Source organism: Rhodnius prolixus, unplaced genomic scaffold (assembly GCF_049639745.1).
Source record: "Rhodnius prolixus isolate KJV_2025 unplaced genomic scaffold, Rpr scaffold_2, whole genome shotgun sequence".
NCBI classification, from domain to species: Eukaryota; Metazoa; Arthropoda; class Insecta; order Hemiptera; family Reduviidae; genus Rhodnius; species Rhodnius prolixus.
The window spans coordinates 16364623-16387538 of record NW_027411592.1 but is presented as its reverse complement, the minus strand read 5'-3'; the positions used below and the strand labels follow the sequence as shown (position 1 = coordinate 16387538).

At 30.6% G+C, this 22916-nt stretch overlaps 2 protein-coding genes across 8 annotated transcripts in view; both read right to left on the bottom strand.

Annotated features, from left to right (window-relative positions):
* Positions 1-14802, bottom strand: part of LOC141449126 (dynein beta chain, ciliary-like) — a 71011-nt gene extending 56209 nt beyond the window's left edge. For 5 of the 6 annotated variants that reach the window (XR_012455344.1, XR_012455345.1, XM_074118220.1 and 2 more), the window contains exons 1-15: positions 14666-14802; positions 11919-12065; positions 10488-10724; positions 10214-10410; positions 9759-9898; positions 9301-9453; positions 9004-9215; positions 6913-7010; positions 6570-6702; positions 6340-6470; positions 4998-5151; positions 4291-4401; positions 4048-4205; positions 1702-1894; positions 264-400 (exon numbers count right to left, since the gene is read on the bottom strand). Coding sequence is in view for 4 of the 6 variants with exons in the window: in XM_074118220.1 (XP_073974321.1) it covers positions 264-400; positions 1702-1894; positions 4048-4205; positions 4291-4401; positions 4998-5151; positions 6340-6470; positions 6570-6702; positions 6913-7010; positions 9004-9215; positions 9301-9453; positions 9759-9898; positions 10214-10410; positions 10488-10724; positions 11919-12053 (2189 nt within the window). In the remaining 2 variants the exon portion in view is untranslated. Of the gene's footprint in view, positions 1-263; positions 401-1231; positions 1367-1701; positions 1895-4047; positions 4206-4290; positions 4402-4997; positions 5152-6339; positions 6471-6569; positions 6703-6912; positions 7011-9003; positions 9216-9300; positions 9454-9758; positions 9899-10213; positions 10411-10487; positions 10725-11918; positions 12066-14665 lie in introns of those variants that run through there. The other variant, XM_074118223.1, reaches the window with a different exon arrangement.
* Positions 14689-22916, bottom strand: part of LOC141449129 (uncharacterized) — a 21791-nt gene continuing 13563 nt past the window's right edge. The window contains exons 14-20 of one of the 2 annotated variants that reach the window (XM_074118238.1): positions 22438-22722; positions 21404-21569; positions 20906-21027; positions 19644-19811; positions 17572-17750; positions 17423-17503; positions 14689-14825 (exon numbers count right to left, since the gene is read on the bottom strand). In XM_074118238.1, the coding sequence (XP_073974339.1) occupies positions 14813-14825; positions 17423-17503; positions 17572-17750; positions 19644-19811; positions 20906-21027; positions 21404-21569; positions 22438-22722 (1014 nt within the window). In that variant the 3' untranslated portion in view covers positions 14689-14812. Of the gene's footprint in view, positions 14826-16920; positions 17335-17422; positions 17504-17571; positions 17751-19643; positions 19812-20905; positions 21028-21403; positions 21570-22437; positions 22723-22916 lie in introns of those variants that run through there. The other variant, XM_074118237.1, reaches the window with a different exon arrangement.

Below are 22916 nucleotides of genomic sequence, written 5' to 3'. Positions count from 1 at the left end.
TTGAATTCTCTAAGTAAATAAAATTACGAATAAAATTTTTTATGTTATTCTAAAAGAGTAATGTTTACTGCATTTTAAGAAATTAATAATGTTCATATTAATTTACATTAATAATATTTAAAATATGCGAACATTTCCATATTGATGAAAATTGGTCCTAAAAATATATCTATTCATTTTAACATTTTGCCAGTAATTGTAGAAAAAATAGTAACGCTGAAAGAAATACGATATACTTGTATTGTAATCATTACAATTCTAACCATTCCGCTGTTTTCTTTAAAGTTGCGTTCCAAAGATGAAGTTCTTCATTTCTTTCAAAAAGATCCATTGCTTCTTTTGGAATGCCTTCTACTTCCAACATCTTCATATAGCGAACCTCTCTTAGGGCAGCGATCAGCTATATTCAATTAAAATTTATCAATCTACATTTTGTAATGTATCTTAAAAGTTAAAGAGACAATTGTATGGGGCATTATTGAAAAAAATCTAAGAAAAGTGAAGATTAAAAATGAATTCAATAATGTATTACTACCAATTGTTGAAATTTCTTCCAACTCTTAGTTTTTAAAGACTTTTTTTCCGACTTTTGTAATTTTAAGATACTGGGTCAAGACCCAAAGTACAAGTAAAGAAAAGCTAAAAATTACTTTCACGGATTTTTCTTCAAAACTCCGAATTTCAGTAACACATTTATCCCTCGTTTACAAGACTCGTTACCGTACATAAAACGGAAAAGGTACTTTGGAGGTAATTAAAACAAATTTTAAAAAATCAAAGATATATGTATATAAACGGCCTTTTTTAAACACAATGTTTTCGTATAATTTATCTGATTACGGAGTCAAAAATGTTTGCTTTATATACTGAAATTATGTACTTTATCCTAAAACTACTTTTTAAAGCGAGAGCAGTCAACTTTTTTATACCTACCACCCACTTTTGTGTCTCTGTTAGTAGTAAAATTTTCTAACCGTCAAACGGTACTGCAGTAACGAGATTTATAAAGTAGGGAAGTAACTTGACTTTATAAAATTTATGAAGTAGAGTTACAGGAAGTTACAGTATATATAACAGTATGTATGCAGTATACATATATACAAGTTACAGTATATATAAGTAATAATAATTACTTACCAAATACTTTATGTCGACTTTCGTTAAGTTTGACAGAATAAATCTTTATAAAACAACTTACTACAGTAAAGTCTGTATTTAAATTTAAACTTACCTGGGGAAGTGCTTCAGTATCGGACAAAACCCCTACTACTCACAATGAAAGGTGGAATGCTCATTAGTGGGCGGTAGGGAGCAGGTTGACTAGCACTGGTTTAAAGCAATAGAAGCATGAGTATTTTCAGAAATTTAAATATAAACACCAAGAATTTTATGAAACCTAATAAAAATGTTTTTAAAGAAAGCTAAGAAAACATTTTAAACTATACTGAAACAAAAATTCCATTTTAATATTTTAAAAAGTCAATTAAATTAAGAAAAAGGGGAAGTGCTTCAGTATCGGACAAAACCCCTACTACTCACAATGAAAGGTGGAATGCTCATTAGTGGGCGGTAGGGAGCAGGTTGACTAGCACTGGTTTAAAGCAATAGAAAAGACAGATTTTCGATCAAATTCATCATTTTCAAATTAAGCTAAAATCAACTTTATCTATTAAATTCTAGTTTATATTAAAATTACATTACCTTTCTATCAAAATTAACGACAAGAAGGTTAGACTGATTTCGTGAGAGGAGGCTTTTAGCTAAATTAATTTCTATATCTGCTGGCACTTGCTTTACCCATTTGTTCACAAGTTCACGTTCGAATTCTACCAAGAATGATATAATTTTTAATGCCTTACTTTTCATCTTTTCCGCATCTTCAGATTTAGTACATCTGAAACAATAGTTTTTTTTACTAATGTGGGTTGTTACTGGTATTAAACATTATTATCAGTCAAATCACTTTCAGTATAGCTTAAGAGAGAGAATGCCTCGCTAATTAAAATAAGTCAATGATTTTAAGGCGTGTTTTGATTTGCGAGTTTACACCTTGGCAGTTAGGGGAAAAATAATACCGGGCCTACTTATATCAACTCTTACTTCCAAGTTTGTTAGAAAAGTGTTTATTAAAATGAGTGATCGTTATTTGGGTGTTGGATATCTAGATAATGCCTCTGGTAGAGTATCCTCAAAAAAGTGGTCAGCGGAAAATTTTCTTTCCAAAAAAAGATAATATACAGGGTGACCAGAGTTATATGCTCCACCCACTTTTTTTTTTAACGGCGGGAAATTTCGAAAAAATAATAAACACGTGGTTAATCATTTTTAGTCTAGTTTATTTTCAGTGATGGACCCATTTTTTTAAACCCCTGTATCTCGAGATACAGCATCCAACTTTGTTTTTTCAAATAGAACGTTATCATTTTTTTTGCATATTTTTATAGTATTTGAGCTCCTAAAAAAAAAAAAAAAAAAAATTTGAAATCGGTTAGGTTTTTCAAAAGTTATGGTAATTTAAAATATGAAAAAAAAATTCCGTTTATTGTCAAAATTACGTTATTTTTTTTAAAGAATCTGTTCAAACTGGACACCATCAACAGATAGGCAAGCCAAAACTCTGGACTCCCACGCTTTGCTTGTAGCAGCACTTATGGTGGCGAAGTCAAGATCTAGGCAGGCTAGAGTTAATCGACGTTTCAGATCATCGACTGAAGCCACGGGATTAAGGATACTGTACACTTTATTTTTTAGATATCCCCACAAAAAATAGTCCATTTGAGTTAAGTCCATAGATCGAGGTGGCCATTGGATGGGACAATGAGTCCCTAAGCACTTTTCATGAAAATTTCTGTCCAAGTAACCTCGAACCACTCCCGCATTATGTGCCGGGCAACCATCTTGTTGAAAATACATATCTAGCCGACGTTGTAGATGAACATCTTCAAGCAGAACTGGCAAAATATCTCTTAAAAAAAAGTTGGATACCTTTCACCAGTTAAGTTCTCTCTGTAGAAGTATGGGCCGATTAGTTGATTTCCTAAAACTCCGCACCAAACGTTTGTAGAAAAAAAAACCTGAACGTCGAATAACTCTAGCCTGCCTAAATCTTGACCTCGCCACCGTAAGTGCTGCTACAAGCAAAGCGTTGGAGTCCAGAGTTTTGGCTTGCCTATCTGTTGATTGTGCCCAGTTTGAACAGATTCTTTAAAAAAAATAACTTAATTTTGACAGTAAACTGAAATTTGTTTTTCATATTTTAAATTACCATAACTTTTGAAAAACCTAACCGATTGACCCATTTTTTGTTTTGTTTTTAGGAGCTCAAATACTACAAAAATATGCAACAAAAAATATAACGTTCCATTTGAAAAACAAAGTTGGATGCTGTATCTCGAGATACAGGAATTTAAAAAAATGGGTCAATCACTGAAAATAAACTAGTCTAAAAATGATTAAATACGTGTTTTTATTTTTTCGAAATTTCCCGCCGTTAAAAAAAAAGTGGGTGGAGCATATAACTCTGGTCACCCTGTATACGAGAAAAAAAACCAGAAATTTCTCATCTAATGAAGATAGTTGGGCTGTTCTTCCTACGATATCTAAAATATTTGTAATTTATCGATTACAGAAGAAATTAGCTCCGTGTGAATACAATTGCACAATTAGGGTTAGAGAACAAGATCAGCTTTCTTTTTAGTGCTGCTACGGATGAACCTTGGGGAAGGACAGTGTGGTCTGTAAGAGAGTATTGTGAAGACTGAAGTTAGTATTTATAAAATGTGGTTAGATCCGCAGTGATGGATAAGATCACTGATTTTACCCAAAGTAGCATGCATATCAGTTTGATGCAAAGAAAATATAGTTGATATCAAATTCTCTACACCAAGCTGATTGCTTAATCAGCAATCTAACCTCTGATGATGAATGAAAATCCGATACCAGTTAGGGATACAAAAACGTGCAAGCAACGACGGATAAAAATCAGCGATATTAAAGTTTTTATTTGGAAAATAATAATAATATGGAAAATCTTTAATATAAACTAACTCATGATCAAAATCATTGATTTGTTGAAGAGGTGTAGACAATCTTGCTGACATTGTTCTGATAAAAAGGATTGATCGACTGACAGTTGGCCAATGAGTAGTCGCTACTTCTGGATCTCCAGTTTCTTCATATTTTTGGTAGGTACAGTTAACTATATCCTTTAAATTAGAAAATAATAACACATTTGAATATACATTAACTATTAAGAAAAGAATCTAAACTGAGATAATAATGTTAACAAACCGAAACAACATTGATTTCATCACTAAACATGTGAATCATGTTTATATATTTTGAATCTATTTCTTCTTTAATAATAGATCTTTCCAATAAGCTTCCAAATACATTTATCATCTACAAAGTGCGACCATTTATATTAATTTTTACAGAACAATAATGTGAAAATAATAAATATGTACAGCTGGCGAGCTCGTAGTGTGGTTTAGGAATATCCTTGAATAAGTTTGGCAACTCTTCCCTCAAAAATGCCCCTATTCTATTCCCTTGCTACAGTAAAATTCTGTTTTGAGTGAATAATAACAACGGTACTTATTGGGACAGATTCACTAGCAATCATCGGCGGTCGATTTCAGCGTTCGCCCCAAGTTTGGGATATTTAATATTCAGTGAGGTACGAAGATAAACTTACAAACGGCAAATCAGTATAACCCCAAAATATTTTCTGGAAAATGTGTTTAAACCAGTCTGCAACTACCCTGGGCTTTTACTAAGTTACTAAAGTACTGAGATAAGGTACGAAATGATGGTGAGTTTGTGACAAGAGTGCACGGCCATGAACCATCGTCGCACATTAAAGCGACTAAGTTCAATAAAAAAACATAAAGTGAAAAGGAACCTTTTAATTGGCAATCGTTATAAAGATAAAATAAAATAATCTATTAATAAAAATATCGTCACACTAAGATAAGATGATAACATATATAAAATACCTTGAACAATTGTTCCAGATTTGTACAATCATCAAATGCAGTTACCGTTATTGCTGCAAGCCTTTTATCAAAATCTAATACTTTTTCCTGAAATTTTTCGTATTCCTTGATTAGTGTGTTATCGTTTATGTCCATAAGATCCAGTGACAAGCACCTTAAAGAACAAGAATTAGGAAAATTAAATTAATAATGATGCTTAGTTGTTTTCCTGTTGAATGCAATAATCAAATAAACTTAATTTGAAAAGGAAAACACAAATATTTTAGCGTTTTAACATTTAAAAAAAATAAAATGTAAATTACACAAAATACACTACATTTCGTTTTCAAAGAAATCACAGAACCCCTAAAATTCCCTTTTAACCAATGACTTAATATTTTATCATTAAAAAATCCATATGCCTATTTATTATTATAACCAGAAGTATCTTCAACATTCTTCTGTCTAAGCAATGCCGTCACTGCAGCATCCTCTTCTTCTGCACTCTACATATGGTTTTAATAGAGATATTTACGCTTCCATTGTTACTTACTTTTTTTAGGCACCGTTTACTTTTAAGGGACAGAAACGTTGCAATGGTCTTATTCTCACTCCTCCTTAGCTTAATCTCAGCTGAGCTAATTTTATATTCTTTCGCTTATCAATTAGTGCCTGAAAGTTTCTTGATGCTGAAAGAAATGTTGAGAGCTTCCGCGCTCTTCATGAATTTATTTTTTGCCTCGCAGCAAGATTTTGTACTATACAGATAATGGACGATGTTGATCCTAAATCCCAGATAATCAGAAAAAATCGGTCACAGCAAAGCACTGTCTGGTGAGAATGCAAATAATGAAGTATCAAGGTCTGAATCCTGTATAGAAATATTAACGTTAAGAATACCAGAAGTAAGCAACTTCTAAAATAAGCAAGACCTAATTGCAGAACGTACTTGTAACTTCCCACGTCCTAACTTCGTCTCTAACTTGTCCTTTTGGGCTTGGTTAGTTAAGCATAGGATGCTTTTAAAGGCAGAAGGTTCGTTGGTTTGATGTATTATTCTCAAAAGGGCCATCCTTAAACAAATGCAGGAATCTATTCGTAGTAGACATCGCAATAGGACATTAGCGATTTCTCGGTTTCAATTTGAGAGATGTTATTTGATTTTACCAGGCACAGTAAGAGAGCATCCTGATAATCTTGAAAATCGCAGGGCATTCAAAAAAAACACTTCCCAGAAGACACTCAGACCAATCAAATAAACCCCTTTTTCGTACTAAGTGCCCAAAATTAAAATTCTGAGATAATTTTACTTGCTCTGACAAGGGATAAGTAAAAGTAAAATTTTCTGAAAATCGAAACTGACCTGAAACCATTTAAGAGATTGTTAAAATCTTCCAAAATCACATCCAATCTGCTGCTAAGATCATGTCCATGATAACCACCAACTTCCACTTTTTCTAATCTAATATATTCCAAACTTGTTTTGAACAAATCCTAAAAATTGTGTTTCAAATAATATAATAAAAGTTTTTTAAAAAATGATCAAATGATTTGGACTTATATTAGATAGTTGTTCACAGTTTTAGTTAATACCTCAATAAGTTTTATCCTGTCAGTATATTTATCGTAAGTTTTGAATACTATTTTTGGATCAAAACTCCATGGTTTACAGTCGGTATCCTTGACAAGTTTCGGAAGATTCTTGCAGTAAGTATTGAAAAGTGATCTAAAATACATTTTTTGTTTCAAACTAAATTTCAACACAAATCAATCGAAAAAAGTTTCTGAAGTTCAGTACAAAACTGTGCAATTGGCAGTATTTTCTGACCAATATAGCACAGAAAGAAGTGAACAGTGCACTGAAGAAAAGCAATACAAATAAATGAACAAAACCAAAACAAAAAAAACTTAACAATAATTTTTGCACATAGATTACCTGAATGACTGGAGGTTGGCTAAAACTTTAGACAGTCTTGGAAGTGTTTCTTCAAATTCTCCTCTAAATAATGAAGACGGATCCAAAAATTTGTTGCTCTAAAATTAATATACATTTTTATTGCAGAGGGTAACATTTTTTATTTAGCAAATTTTTATTAATTTATTACATTTAATAATCAAAAGTTCAGATGTACAATTTCATTTTTGAGAACCAATTATTTGATAAACTACGAAATTATTCACATTACAAGAAGAATGCTCCTTTTTTCAAGGCTTATAACGCCACAAAATCTTAATTGTACTAAACTGGTTCATAGTTTGTGTCGCCTTAAATGTTTCGGCAATAGAGAAATTTTGTTAAAAGAATTTTTCTGGCAATAGTTAAAAAACTTTCACTTCTTATGATTATTATTTTTTTTTTAATCATTTCTAGCATCAGCAAAGTAAGAGACCGCGCTATAACTAATCGCCACCCTGGCAGTTTGCTACTACTGTACCGTAAGGAAAAAAAGAAGTCTAGGTTATTATTTTTAAAAAACTGCAAATTCTAGACACAATAAACGAGATTGAAATCTTGGTGAGAGACTGGATGGGACATACTTTAATCTGTTATAACCTAGATACACCTAGGAGGGTTTATATGTTAAATGTATTCTATGTGTATAAATTTTTTTTTTTTTTTTACTTTATTAGTACATTTACAACTGCAACAAATGTTGCATCAAGTAGATAAATATAAAAAAATTGTTTGTTGTTTGTTTTTTCAAATTTATTAAAAAATGTTAAAAACTCGAGAAACGCATAATTTTTAGTCATTTAATTACAGAGTATATTCTCTATTTAATTTTCTTATTTGTGCCTTTATTTTATTTTAATTTTTTTGTCTGTGTTACTTTCATATAAAGAACTTAAGGAAATCTAGAGTAACTGATTTTATCATAACCCTACTGCCCATCCAGTCATCTCCTATCCGTCTAATCTTACCCTCCTCTCAGACATTAGGTAAGCTTAACTTCAAAACGTTATATAACGTACAATCTGAAGAGATTTCACATCATACCAGACAGGAAATGCCCTTTAGATTGAAAAAAAAAAAACTGACGTAAGCTGTTCTTCAATTCCCTTCTGAATCCTCGCTGGAAGACCATTGATTAAAAAGTTTTTTACTAACTGGTGGATTTTATTCAGCTTAATATCAATATCAAATCTCATTGGATGAAGGAAATTTTGACATATTTGGTGAATAAATTGACCTCTATTCAATGTAACATTTACAACTTTAGGATAAAGAAGAACTTAATTGTTTCAAAAAGAAGAGGTTAACAGTACTTGTGTATCTTAAATGTAACAGGGGGATTCGATTTGTTAACTGAATTGCAAATAACAACCGCCTTAATATTAATTGCTAGTCTTAATATTATTTTTAGTTTATATTTTAAAGAATCTACATTCAAATAATGGACAACATTAAATTTATGTTAATAATTAATTGGTCTTTCTGAAGATTGGAAAGAATAATAGAACCGATAGGTGGTGATCAATTCTCTGGCCTCCCGTTAGGTTGAAACATTATTCTATTCTTCCTTAGTATAAATAAATTTTGCAAATTAGAGATATTCAAAGTTTAAGTTTTGTAGGAGTTACGCTTCCCATAGGTAGATCAAGTTAGGCGATGGATCTATGATGTCTGAAATGAAACCAAATTTAAGAATTGGGAAATATTAATGCTACTGAGTTAAATGCTATAGTGCAGCGTGAAATGTTACTTACCAAGGGCCTAAACCCACCCTTACTTGTTATGCAGTAAAAAATCTTTCTACAATTGAAATAAATATATCCATTTGCAAAAATTATTATATTCTTAAATTATGTATGTTTCTATTAATGTCTTTTTAATTATTTTGCATCTTTCAAATGAATAAACTAGATTTGCCATTTCTAGTTCTTTTTAATATTTCTGCTATTGGTTCCCGCAAAATTGGTAATGACTTTAAGTGAGAGGAAACGTTTCTTTTAAATCTTAATGCTGTGAATATTGCGCCCTCCAGAGTTTAGATATCAAGAATATGTAAAAATGTATGACACTAACTTCATAAATAAGTAAGTTGCAGACTTCCTTCAAAAGATTGATTAATTTAGACGATGTAGCAAAATAAGGACAATGTGTCCAAATGAGCGCGATTGTATGTATGAGAGGTACAAACAGAGGCTCAGCATCAACAAAAACAGTATCTTCAATTTCATTAACATATTTCTTAAGAGGACACAGATGTCGATCTATTTCGCTTGCTTCCTCTAATGCTGGAATAATAAAATAAGTAAATTATAAAACGAAGTCAATAACACAATTTAAAATAATAATATTAAGTCTTGCTACATAATTCACCTTCAACAACACTTTTGAATAATTTTTCAAAACATGGAAAATATGCACTATCAGTTAATTCTAGAATCATAGCCATCTTCATTACTTTGTCTTCTCTCAACTGTTCATAGATTGCCTTTAAATTCTTGGTTCGTGATGACCAAAATAGTAAATCTATTTTTAAGAAACAATATACATATGTAAAAGCCATAATAAATCACTTAACCTAAAAAGCAAGACAACAGAATACAAGTAACGAGTTGAATAAATTTTGATAAACTAATAATATTCCAGTCATGAATACAATATATTCAGTAAACACAAAAAACTAATGTAAATGGAATAATAACATCATAAGAGGTTAATATTTAACATTCGCGATTATTGAAACAAATGTTTGATCCCACTAAATAAAATTCTGTTCATTTCATTAAAATTGTAAAATTGGTTTAAATGTAAATTAAACTTGGATAGATCACCTGCATCAGGTTTGGGATACGGTTCCTTTTCAAAAACTGAGGCGGATGTCTCCTTCAGAACTTCATTTAACTGATTTGCCCATTTTATAACACAGCTTTCTATGCTGTATTTAAGTTCCATATCACATTGACGATTTCGGCTATAAAACAGAGCAGATTTTTTTTAAAAACGCAACTTTTTTTTAATAGATTAGTTAAAAATTCATCCTTGTTGCCCCTATTATGAAGGTGTCAAAAATCGATCATATCAAAGTTATTGGGTAGAAATGATTTTGTTAATTATTGCAGCACAAAGCCAATTAGGTAGGAAAATAAAAATTGCAATTACTGCTCAAATTCAAGTAACTTAATATAAAGATAAATAATGACTAAATTACAAGACTATCCTCTTGTAAGTGCAAATACAAGTAAAATTGAAGAATAAGACAAATTTGGAATTTTACCATTAAGCATACCTTTTACACAGTTTCTCACACTCATCAGCAACTTTTTCTATACCAATTGGCAGAGGTAACAAAGTTCTTCCACTTACTTGACCTTTAACTCTATAAACTATTTCATTTAACTCTAGAGCCATTTTTTTAACATCTTCTGCCACAGACTTTGGCCAGGTTGTCTGATTCGCAGGACTTATAAGCATCGGTACAAAAATCTAATCCAAGATATTTTCATACAAATATAAGTGCATTTAATTATATTTAAGGTTTAAAAAATACCAAAGAAACGAACCTGATCAAGAAGAATAGCCATCTGATCCAGAGCGTTGGGGGACAAGTCTCCATACACGAGCATGGCTGCAACATTATCTACAGTAATTGCAACGTTTTCTCGCTTAAGAAAGTATACTGCTTTATTTTTTCCAGTATTAAATGGAAGCAGCAAACTAGGTACAAGTGCTCCACTGGAACTCAAACTCAACATTAGTCTGCCACAATCTGGTTGGCTCAAAAATTCTAAAACGATACACTGCAAAAATAATCATAAGAAAAAAAGTAAGTTTTTTAATTGATAATCAAACAATCATTTGATTTGTTTTAACATGTCAATGCCAAATTTAAATATTGCAGCTCATCCAAAAAGTTTGCTCCTCATTTCTGCATTTCTTTTTTCCTCTACTTCCACAATAACCCCTTCAACTCACTTAAAAGGATTAGAGTAAGTTAACACGATATCGTGAGGCATTCAATGCATGCTTCTATTACCGATTCGAACTTCGTTATATTTATAATATTTTAAAGCGAATTTAGAATTTATTTTCAGTGAACTGTAAATCCCTTGAAAGGAAACAATAATAACACCGATACGCTACGCCTCATCTTATTCAAAGCTGCGTGATTTCAATCAATAATACTAATAGTGAACAGTTTTTCATTGTCATGTCAAGAGCAAAAAAGTTTTAAATGTGTCCCTAAATATTTATTGAATAAGAATTCACTAAATCCTATTACGTATGTTCAACATTATTTTATCGTTAAAACTCGACATAAATACATCAACTAACACAAGTATTGAAGCATTAGAGAACTTCGTAAGTTTAAAAAAAAAAAATGTGTTAAGGGCGATATAAAACGGCGTACCTTTGGTAAAAGTTCAGGATGAATCTTAAGGATATGTGGACCTGATACGTGGAAATCTCAAAATAATAATTGATCTTTTTAATATAATAATAATTGATCATAACAAAATAATAATTGATCTTTTTCTATGAATAATAATTGTCCTTATTAAATAATATTTACATTTATATTCATTAATAACTTAACAAATGAAAAGAACTAAATAAATACATGGAATGCATTTTGTTTTTAACTTAAAAAATAACTTTTGGTCTCTTGGACAATATGTAAAGGAGCAAAATGCAAATAAATAAAACGAAACTGAAGTTAGAGAATAACAAAACTAAATTACTAATGAAGTTCTTGCTTAAATTTATAGAAAAAAAATAGAAGTCTTCATATTAAAGGACACCAATCTGTAGGCATTATTTTAAATAAACTAAGTCTTAAGTTGATAGCATATTTACAATATTTTATTAAAATTGGAAAAAGAAAAGAGGAATTTTTCAAACAAAAATAGTTTTGTATTTCAAGAATAAAAGATCTGCTAATTAAATTTTAAAATCTTAGTTTTATTAAAATAAAAGTATGAAAGTTGTCTAACCCTGTATTCTTCAGTGGCCATCATCTTATGCCATCGATCCACTTTTAACTTCATAGATTTGCTGACATATTGAAACATGAATAACAGTCTCCCATCTGATTCAACAACATCCTCTTCTTCAGCCGCTTCAGCCATTTTGAATTTTCCCTAAATATTTGAATAAAAAAAAAAAAAATGCGTAAGGACGTAAAAATTAAGCAAAACCCTATTGTTCAATGAAAATCGCACTGGCATACTAAGGAGACTTAGCGGTTGAACCCCCGAAAATACCTGATACAATGAGGTATTGGAATAATATGTTGAAAAAATGTAATTGTAACATGGATTATATTTATTACTTAGGAAATTCAGCTCTACAAGATCAAATCACTTTTCTCTTCAATATCAACAACTTGAATCCACCTGTTGTCTGCATTCTAAATATAATTTTTCTGTTCAAAAAATTAGATGTAAACTTAGGTTACGTCAGATTCTGTGGGGTTGGCTAGTCAGCCTACAACAATGAGGAATCAATTGTGACAATCACAGTTAGTTGGACCAGGTTGTAGGTTCCCTCCTGAGCCAGGCAGGTTGCTATGTAATAACACTTTTTTCTCGGGCTCCCAGACATTTGTTCAGTACTCATCAGAATGTTCATCCTGGCAGACGTGACTCACGCTGCCTTGTATTAATTTCATGAGACCAGACAGCTGGTAGAGTCGCCTGGATCTTTAAGCAAATTACGTTTATGGAATAGATCTTATATTTGATTGATTATATTGACTTGATCTTATATTGATTTCTTTTTCTTTCTTTTTTTTTATTGATCTTATCCTTCACTTATAATGCTAGTTGCACAAATGTAATACAACTAGTTCTGTTTGAAAGACTATCACCAGTTTTTCGAGGACATCTCGTTATTAAGCCGTAAACCACAGCTCTTTCTTTCTGCCTAAGTCAGATTTTATAGAATTCTAATTAAAATGGTCTCAGAATTATTATTCAAGCAGTTAAAGTCTAACTAATATTAACAGATTCTTATTAGAAATGAACTTTCAGACTAAGTTCTATGTATGAAACAGATTTAATGCTGTAATTTCAGTTAATAATAGCTGATTTATATTTAATTGCGTCTGTTAAAAATTGTTGCTTATTCGCTGTTAAAGGAAGATATTCCTTTAATCTATGAGGTAAGTCCGAAAAAAATTTGTATTTCTAATATTTTCACTTTTTCATGCCTCTAGAGAAAATATTGCCTTGAGCTCTGGGCCCCAAAAAATGTTTTTACAGTTTCTACAAGGGTCGGCCTAAAAGCCAACACAACCGCGACTCAGACGTCTCATTCCAGTTCAGTCACTACTATTAGACTTAGGTCTGAAGAGAGACTTCAGGGCAATGAATGAAGGCATCTATTTTTCTTCTCGAAGGGTCGAATTCTGAGCCTTACTTTCGTCCTTCGCAATCCTTTCTCACAGCAAGTTCCAATTTATTTTGATTAGATGTAATCAGGGGATCTGACTACAAGGTTATGGTATAGTTCAACGAACCGGAGTGCTAACTTTATCAGTTGACTTCTAATTTATATGCGAAAGTAATTCTCAAGGATTTCTTTACACCTCATATGATCAAGCCGTGCATGTCCTCAGGAGAGGATTAGGGGAGAGTTTTGAAGTAAGGGTAAACGCCTCTCTTAAAATGTAAATTGATTAAATACAGTTCTAATTCAATATAACATTAATAAGATCAAAATATTCTTAGGTTGAAGGAAATCAATAACCGAAAGTCCGACTTTTTAGTACACTTTATTTTGTGATTATCTTGAAAAATAAAAGACATTATTACAATCTTTATCAGATATAGGAAATACTGGGGCTTAGTGGAATGCATTGAAAAGCAGAATATAGAGGTAACAGATTCCAGTTCAGCTGACTACATTTGATAGATTTTCTCTTTTTAAGAGCACAAAGTAGAGTTCTTTGGTGTCCAGCAACAAGAAACCCATTCCTAAGCACGGTTAGGGGCCTCATAAAGTAAAGGGGCCTCGTAAAGGCCTCAGATTCTAACAGGTATCAAACTTAAAGAATAATGTTCAGATTCAGAATCAGAAGAATTTACACTGATTAGAAAAGTGAAATTATTAGTTTATTACGTCGTTAAATTTTAGAAATCAATGAACGATTGATTTATTCCCACCGCGCATTTATCTCCTTTATCTCTTTAAGTAATAAAATTATAGGACACTTTAATTTTAGTGAACAAAAACATTAAAAGCTGATTTATTCATCTATGCACACACATTATACCTTACATTGTGTATAATATAAAAGTATATTTGAGAATTCCTTCAATGGCTATAGTTGATGAAAAAGATCAAACAATAATATTTATATTTCTGCCTCTCTTTTGGTTATAAAAAAAATTATTTACAACATACAAATAAACTTTCCAACATTTTTTTGCAAATTAATTTTGAAATTATGCATTTTTCCATGCGGTTAAAGATATTTAAAATAGCGGATATAATAATTAGTTGTCGCTAAGACAACAAGGAAGATTAGATTGTGTAATTCACATACATTGTATATTTTCTTTAAAAAAATATTTTAATGGTAGTAAATATTAGTTTTTTAAAAAATTATAGATTATTTAACAGAAATAAAAGCAAGATTAATAACAAGTTTCATTTTTTAAATTTTCAATTTACAAATTATTAATTATTAATAATTAAATCTACATTAATTTTAAGTTAAAAAAAAATAGGTACCCACCTTTTATTAAAAGAATCCGCACAGTAAGAAACAATTTTGAAATAACTGCAGCAACAGAGGTGTTAATTAAGAGTTGCCATAGGTACCATTCTCCTGTCGATGTCTATCATGATTTATTGCACAGAAATCAATAATAGCTGCCTCAATTCACTTTAGCAACCTTTAAACATATATACTGTTATAAAATAATACATTTTAGAACTTATAGAACGTACAACCAGTTATTGTTATATTATATCTTGAATTAATTGAAAATTGTAGAGTATTATCGATTCCCACAAATATATTTCAAAGATGGTATGATTTATCAACATAAATAACAATGTTAAGTGCTGAGGAATGGCATAACACAAAACTCTGCACAGAGGAAGAATTATGCAAAGAACGCAGAGCAGGGGTTTGGGTTAGGAGCATTTAAATTGTCTGAAACAAAAGAATACTGTACAAGGCTACGGACAATGATGACCACATGGATGTTGGCGCGCTTGGGAGGAATAGTATCGAACCCTTTCTACAAGTGTATCCTTCGAATTCATCGAACAGAAAAAAAATCCTCAGATTTATCGCTAGAATTTCCACATTTTTTGTTTCTAACATAGTATTTTTATGCCAAGCGAATACATACACATTATATCGGCTATTTTTGGAAGCAGTAGTTCAGAAAATAGGAAAAAATACAAAATAGTTGTTAGTTTTTTTGGCATTAACTTCATTTCTGTTTCGAACATTGTATTTTTAGGACGAGCTTATATTATACACTTTAGGTCGGTTGATTTTGTTTATAAAGATTGAAAAAAAGAGAAAAAAAACCACATCCAAATCAAATTCGTGCATTGCTTGCAATCATTTTGACTGCCTGCTCTCCTTTATCTTCAACAGAGTTATAGGAGAAACATAAATCGCCCGAGGCTGAAGATATTTTCCGTCGAATACGCAAGGATAATTCCAATTTAAGCATGGATTTCATATCTGAAATCTACGACGAAGCGTTGATAATCAATGAAAATTTGTGCTTAGAAATCACGAGCAAAGTTCTCTGTCAATCGGGAATGCCATCGCCGAATATATCTGCTGGTGCTTCATTCGATGTAAAATTACGTCGTGAAACAAACTACAACTCGGGTGATTTTGTTTGTATGCGTAATCAAATATTCCTAAGCTTTTATAAAGAAATTATTTATATCGCCTCAGTGCACACCAATGGAATTTCTTCACTGTGAAACAAAATTGTTACCATTGTTTATTTATACAATCAAATATACATACATCAATCAATGTGTTATAATACATTAATAATTACATTAAAATCCTGAACCTTTCTGATAACAGACCTCAAAAAATTCTAGCCTCTCAGGTAATTCAAAAAGATATGTTTTGGTTTAAAGCCTTCATTAAAAAATTCAATATGAATGTAACTTTAAATATTATGTAAAACTGCTCCGATAAAATACAGAATTCTTCTAATTTCCTATCTTTATAGAGAACTTAAGTTTGAACTTAATGAAAATAATTATTTAAACAGTTCGCTCCTATCGAAAGTTTAAGCGTGAAGATTAGTGGTGATGTCCTGAACTTAAATTACAAAGATTTTAAGCGAGATAACAATCTTTGCACTATAAGTAATATTCAAGAACAGGATTTATTCCATAAATTGGCAATCTGTCTCTCTCTAGGAGAGCACAGAATTAAGTATTTCAACAGTGAAATTTTGTCTAATGAAGTACTGTTGGAATACACCAATGGTAAAGATTGGAAATTATTATTAAAATACTGGAAGGGAGCAGTCACATCAAGGGAGAAATTAATTTAAATTTTATTATTTATTTATTTTATTTTGCATTTATTGTTTTTATATAATAATAATAATAATAAATAATAATAATAATTATTAATAATAATAAATAATAATAATTATTAATAATAATAAATAATTATAATAATTATTAATAATAATAAATAATTATAATAATTATTAATAATAATAAATAATTATAATAATTATTAATAATAATAAATAATAATAATTATTAATAATAATAAATAATTATAATAATTATTAATAATAATAAATAATTATAATAATTATTAATAATAATAAATAATTATAATAATTATTAATAATAATAAATAATTATAATAATTATTAATAATAATAAATAATTATAATAATTAATAATAATAATAATAATGATTCATTAAATCATTAAAAATTAAAATGAATAAAAATAAATAAATAAAATAAAAATAATAACGAACCTGTACACACATACTTTAAAGAGTTTGATTACAGGTTTAAGTATATAAAATTAAATTATCGTCTGTCTGATTATAAATGATTTTCAGCTAGCCATAATTGATAAAAAATGCTAACGTCCCTACACCCATACAAACTCATAATTACACTTGTTTTCATGTACGAAACAAGTAGGAATACCTAAGCTTCCATAATTTGATACGATTGCAATTCTTACTCTTCCAAGTAATAATTAATAAATCATTTTATTATTATTAAAATATTATTTTCTATTGATAAACAATTTTACAAATACTTAAATAACAAACTCAAAAAGAGTAAATAACACTAAATCAATAAACGTTACAAATTAAATGTTAAAAAAACATTGAATAGTTTACAACAATCCAAAAGACGAACTTATTCTGTAGATTTTCTAGGAAAACAAAAGAAAAATATATTTCAATTATGTTAGAGATAAAAGATCTTATCTTTTTATTTATTGTTTCTTGTTAAATTATTACCTTTGTCTTTCTTTCAATAAACTTATGTATTCAGATACTTTTTTAGGATCATGACTTTTGACTTCATTTAAAAGTTGTAATCTGCAAAAATACATTTAATTTTATTAAGTTTGAAATATTTAACAATACTTTTCTTTAAAGATTCTTACATTTTTGGGATGTCTTGATTTTTAAGCACACTTCGTAAAGGATGAAGTAACATTATCAAAGGCTTAAACCCATTTTTTTTATAAGCTTGTCTTATTACGAATTCATGTAACAAACATACCAGCTGATAGCCTTCTGGATTCTTGATTTTTCTGTTTATGAACAATTCGTCCAATATATTCTGCATAAAAAAATTAAAAAATGTTTTGTATTTAAACTTATCAATAACGAAACTTTGAATGAAATCCTTCTGTAAATCATTGGTAGCAAAAATGAATATGAATATACTCGTATATTGGTTTCGTGACCGTAAATTATTAAATTAAGGATTCAAAAACAACAACTCGTCTTTTTGCCAACGTTTCGACAAATATATTGTCTTCTTCAGGGCGTGGCTATGCGGATTGGTAGAGTTACAGTTTTCCATTAGTTTTTATTTGACCGACTGATTCCTCGGCAATTTTGAATCCTTAATTTAAGCAAAAATAAAAGTATAATGAAAACAGAAAGTCATTAAAGAACTTATTCAGACCGTAAATTTAGTTTAGTCTAATCATCAAAAAATCGGGGTAGGAAAGCTTCACGTAAGCGAAAATCAGAGAGAGAAAGCTGGAAAGCTGAAGGTCTTCTGATAGCGTTCACTCATTACACTACCCACCACTCACCGGAGAAAGTTATTTTGGGTGAGTGAAGATACGAATAGAGAAACTGGCAAGTTGAAAGACAAATTCACTGATGAATGCCAAAAACTTTGGGACTAAAGCTCTTTTGGAAGTAGGGGGCAGATAAAGTTGTGTCTAAAGTACATTTTATTTAATTTAAGGCGAGTCATTATCTACGGCTATTGGATCCTCTGCAAGTAACTCGTCAGTGATCTTTCGTATCATTCAAACGAAACTTTACTGGGAGGCGGCTATTGGATCTCTAAGAAGAAAATTTATAGGAATCAAATTCCGGCTTCTAAAACCCTCCCCTCATCATTTCCTTAATATTAATCATTGGCAATGATTATATTATCGGTGCCAGGTTATCAGTGAATATGATCTTCCAACAATAATTTCTTTTTTTATTGGAGTATAACACAGTGCACTGTAATGTTCAAAATCAATTGTGGACACTACGGAGAAAAGAGTACCGTATCACCCCGTTAAGTCAAATATTCAAGATATCTTATAATTTAAGAGGGTTCCAGGTAAAGCGTACGCTCATCCACCATAGATAATTTTTGATAATGGCATAACGTTTAATATATTTAATATAATTTATTTTGACTCAGGACGAGGCATGCCTTATATATTACAGTTTAGTAGTCTAGACAGATCTTTGCCTGTCTTAGATTAAGAAGGCTAGTCCAGAGTAAACCTCACTGTAAAACCTCCTACCTCTTTCTTCAAATCCTACGAGAAAAGGGTAACTTATTACAGAAAAAAGGTCTCATAAAAGAGATTGGAGGATCTAATTGGAAGTGGTCCCCAGCACCCAAAATGAGGTAACTGTATTATCTCTGTATTTAGGCATTGAATTTCTAAAGCATTCAGAACTTGTAAGACTTAGAGATTGTCTACGAAAATCTTCCAGTTTCGTAATTTAAGCAAGAATTTTTGCATCTAGCAAGAATTTCATGTAAGTAAACAAAAAAGTACTCAGTCGTGACGTCTACTATTTATCGGTTGATTGCGAAGCACAAATTAGAGCTATACTTTATTTTATATAGCTAGAAATTTAAGATAGCTAAAATTGTGCTTTTCAGCCTGGACCAGGAATACCTTTGTTTAGGAGAGATCACCAAGGTATTTCATGGTAAAAGTAAGGAGAATCAGGTGAATCATTTAGTATGTATAAATATATATAAATTAATTAATATTCAAAAAGTGATAGCTCCATTTTTACTTTAACTGCTTGAGCCCCTGCTTAATTGACAAGATAAACTGATTACTGGTATCAATTTGTTATTAAATAGATAATAAATAAAAAGTGAATTTAAAGGAAAATTCCATTGATGTTTCATTTACAGCAACTTAGAAAAAATTGAGCTTCAACCGTTTTAGCATGCCTTCAATAATTAATCACTAACCTTTGCTGAATCAAGTACTCTATTCGATGTTGTTTGTTTCCTCAACTCTAGTTTTACTGAGGTAGCAACTGCATTATATATAGCATAGCCAGGTTTGCAAAAATATTCCGGAAATTTTTTAAGAAACGCATTTAAACAATTCACTAAGTAGTCACCATGCAATTTGTTCTGAAACAATTGTTTTTAAATTAAATTAATAAGAGATACCTATTTGAATTTGAAAATGCACTTTTTACACCAAATATTGAATCCGGCGAAGCTACTTTAAGCTAACTAATATGCGAAAATGACATCTGCTTTATACATTTATTGTCCAGAACGACTAAAAGTGGGATCAGGAAAGTTTCTGAACGACAACGCTTTCGTAAAAATTAAGGATTTCAAGCGGAATGTTCAATTGAGGCTCAACTAAAAAAAAAAATAGAACAAAATGTTGACAAGGCAGAAAAGAACCTGGATTTATTATAACGATAGTTGAAGAGTTTATACTTTTATAGAGAACAACATTATTTGCAATACACACACTACACCATTTGCAATGAAAATACAGACAAAAGAAGCTATCTTCAGAGTAACTAGTGATGAAACAGTAGAGAAGGTATGGCCTTTTTATGGAAACTTCCTTTGAGATATTGTAGAAATACAGCTTCGTCAAAAAGGTTTCTTCGAAGCACAATACTAGGAGGGAGTACAGCAGTAAATCTGCTCCATCTGATAACAAAGAACTAGCGACCGAATGAAACTCAGATGATCAAGATAGCTGGGGGCAGAGTGTTTGGAGCTAAGGACCAGTAATAGGTGACCAGATTCCAAGTATCTTCCAGAAAGGAATTCACTCATAAAGACGCGTTCAGGCAAGCGCTAATCCCTCTTATACGGCATGAACTCTTTTGCGTGAATTAGAGTTTGAGAAGGAGGAGGAGGAATGAGAAGCTAACCTCAAAACAACCTCCCAGGGCAAGCGAAGAATTGTCTGAGCGAACATAACCGGAAGAGAACTGATGCTTGCCTCGGTCAGAGTAAATATAGGCTCTGTATTAAGTAATCATCTATTTTTTATAATATGAAGTGGTATTTTGTTCATATATACACAGAGTTTTTCTAACATAGAAAATCTCAAAACAGATATTGCCGGTGAAAAATCGATACAGAAAATTTAACATGATTGTAATACGTTCCTTATCCGTAGAAAGGATAAAGAAAAATGAATGCCACCATCAATAAGTGTAATTTAATTTTTTAATTGCTGTTATTAGAGATACCTCTTTTATTAAGAGAATGATTTGCATTGCATTTTTCCAATCTAAAATTCCTTCGCCAAGAAGTTCACAATATTGTTTGATTATCCGACAACATTCTGACGGCTCATTGCAGGATTCAACTTCTAAAAGAAATTAGAAGAAATGAAAATTACAAAGTGCACACATAAATTCAACTAGTTCTGAAATACTAAATTATGGCTGTTAAGAGTTTTATTAAAATAAGTTCTAAAATTGTTTCGTTCAATTTCCATGCCTTTAGTACGAGTACGAACATCTGTTAATTAAACCCTAGAGTAAAAGTTCAGATTATAATTAACAATGTAATTAAACATTAAATTAAAGATTTCCTGGAAAAAAAAAAATGTTAAAAGAAACAATTTTTTTAAAAAGTGTTGAAAGATAAACAGAATTACAAGGACTTGAGCAGTGCGAATTTTTTACCATAAAAATGGATAAATCTGCTAACTTACACGAAATCATTTTTTAAAAAATACTAACCAGAAGATGATTTGTAAAGACAATCATTCTGAAATGCGACTCCAACTATCTCTGTCATTCGAGGTTCTATATCTTCTTCTATGTGAGTTGCAAATTCCCACAATGTGGGATGACTGGACATGTGAGGGCCAAAATATTCTATAAATGTTGCCATTATTTTAAATGCCTGTAACAAACATAAATTGTAAACAGCATTTTCTATAATAATAACATGTTTACTTCAAAATGTTGTCGACCCAGCTAGCTACTAATTTTGAAAACGTATCACACAGATAAGTAGAATAATCAAATGGTGGGAATGAGAGTAAAGATATTTCCGATAATTGTGGATATTCGATTCGAAGAGAATCCAAAACTTTGCAGTAGATGAAGTATTGTAAATAAGTAAACAAGTTAATGAGTTCCTTTACCTGGATGTTGATTTTAGAACTTAAAGAAATGGCGAAAGAAAACGGCTCTAGAATCCGTTATACAAAATTATGTATTAAACATTTTTAGGGCAAAAAATTCAATAAGATGAAATCTACTTCAAATTTTTTGTGACCCCTTCAACTTTTTTCCCATTGCACATTACAGGTTGGCAAATACCATTCGGTTTAAGCATATGCATTACATAGGCTCCACGTCCATTTCAAAAAAACGCTAAATTTAACATATTCTAATATTATTATTACTATTTTAAACAGTCTTATTTTAACCTGAAAAGAAATGTGGCAATACATTTTTTAATTTAAGTAAACATAATAGCCCAGTGTATATTATTTGCATAACATTATATCTGCAGCTTTTTTATTATTTTGAATTGCTATCATGTTTTCCCCTTTAAGCGCGTGAACACCTAGGGTTATTTATTGGTACTTAAAACTTGAAGATCCAAAAAAAGAAAAAAAAAAATCTATGGGCTGGGAGTTGTATTGAACACTGCATAACAGCGTATGAACAGTGTGCTACCTGGAGAGGATCCCTTCTCCTGAATTAATACGTACCAATTCAAAATGATAGAATACCTTTCAATCTCAGATAAGTCAACTTACCATAATGTTCACTGCGTTAGAAAATTTATCGGATAGAAAGATTTTAATTGTCTTAAGTGCTTCATTGGATCTCGAATTAATTTTATTTACGAGTTGTGACTTCAAAACAATTCTACTCGAATACGCATCTTGCGAATTGTCGCAAGAATTTAATAAACTCTCTACATCACTTTCACTAGATAATGAACTGTTATGGGCTGTTGTATTATTTTCAGAATTTAATCCTTCTATCAATTTAATATAATAGAATAATCTTGAATAGTATATGGTCATCAACGCCAAAATCTGAAATTTTGTACAAAGTTAGTTAAATTATGTAAATGTAAATATTAAGTGATGTGCCTTTGTATATTTTTATTCACATCTACTTTACGTTAGCGCCAAGTGTATTTATTTTATTTTATGTTCCTACATAAAATACATGTACATACATGTAAAGCATTTTTTCAACAAAGGGACAACTATTAGGGTCATTGGCG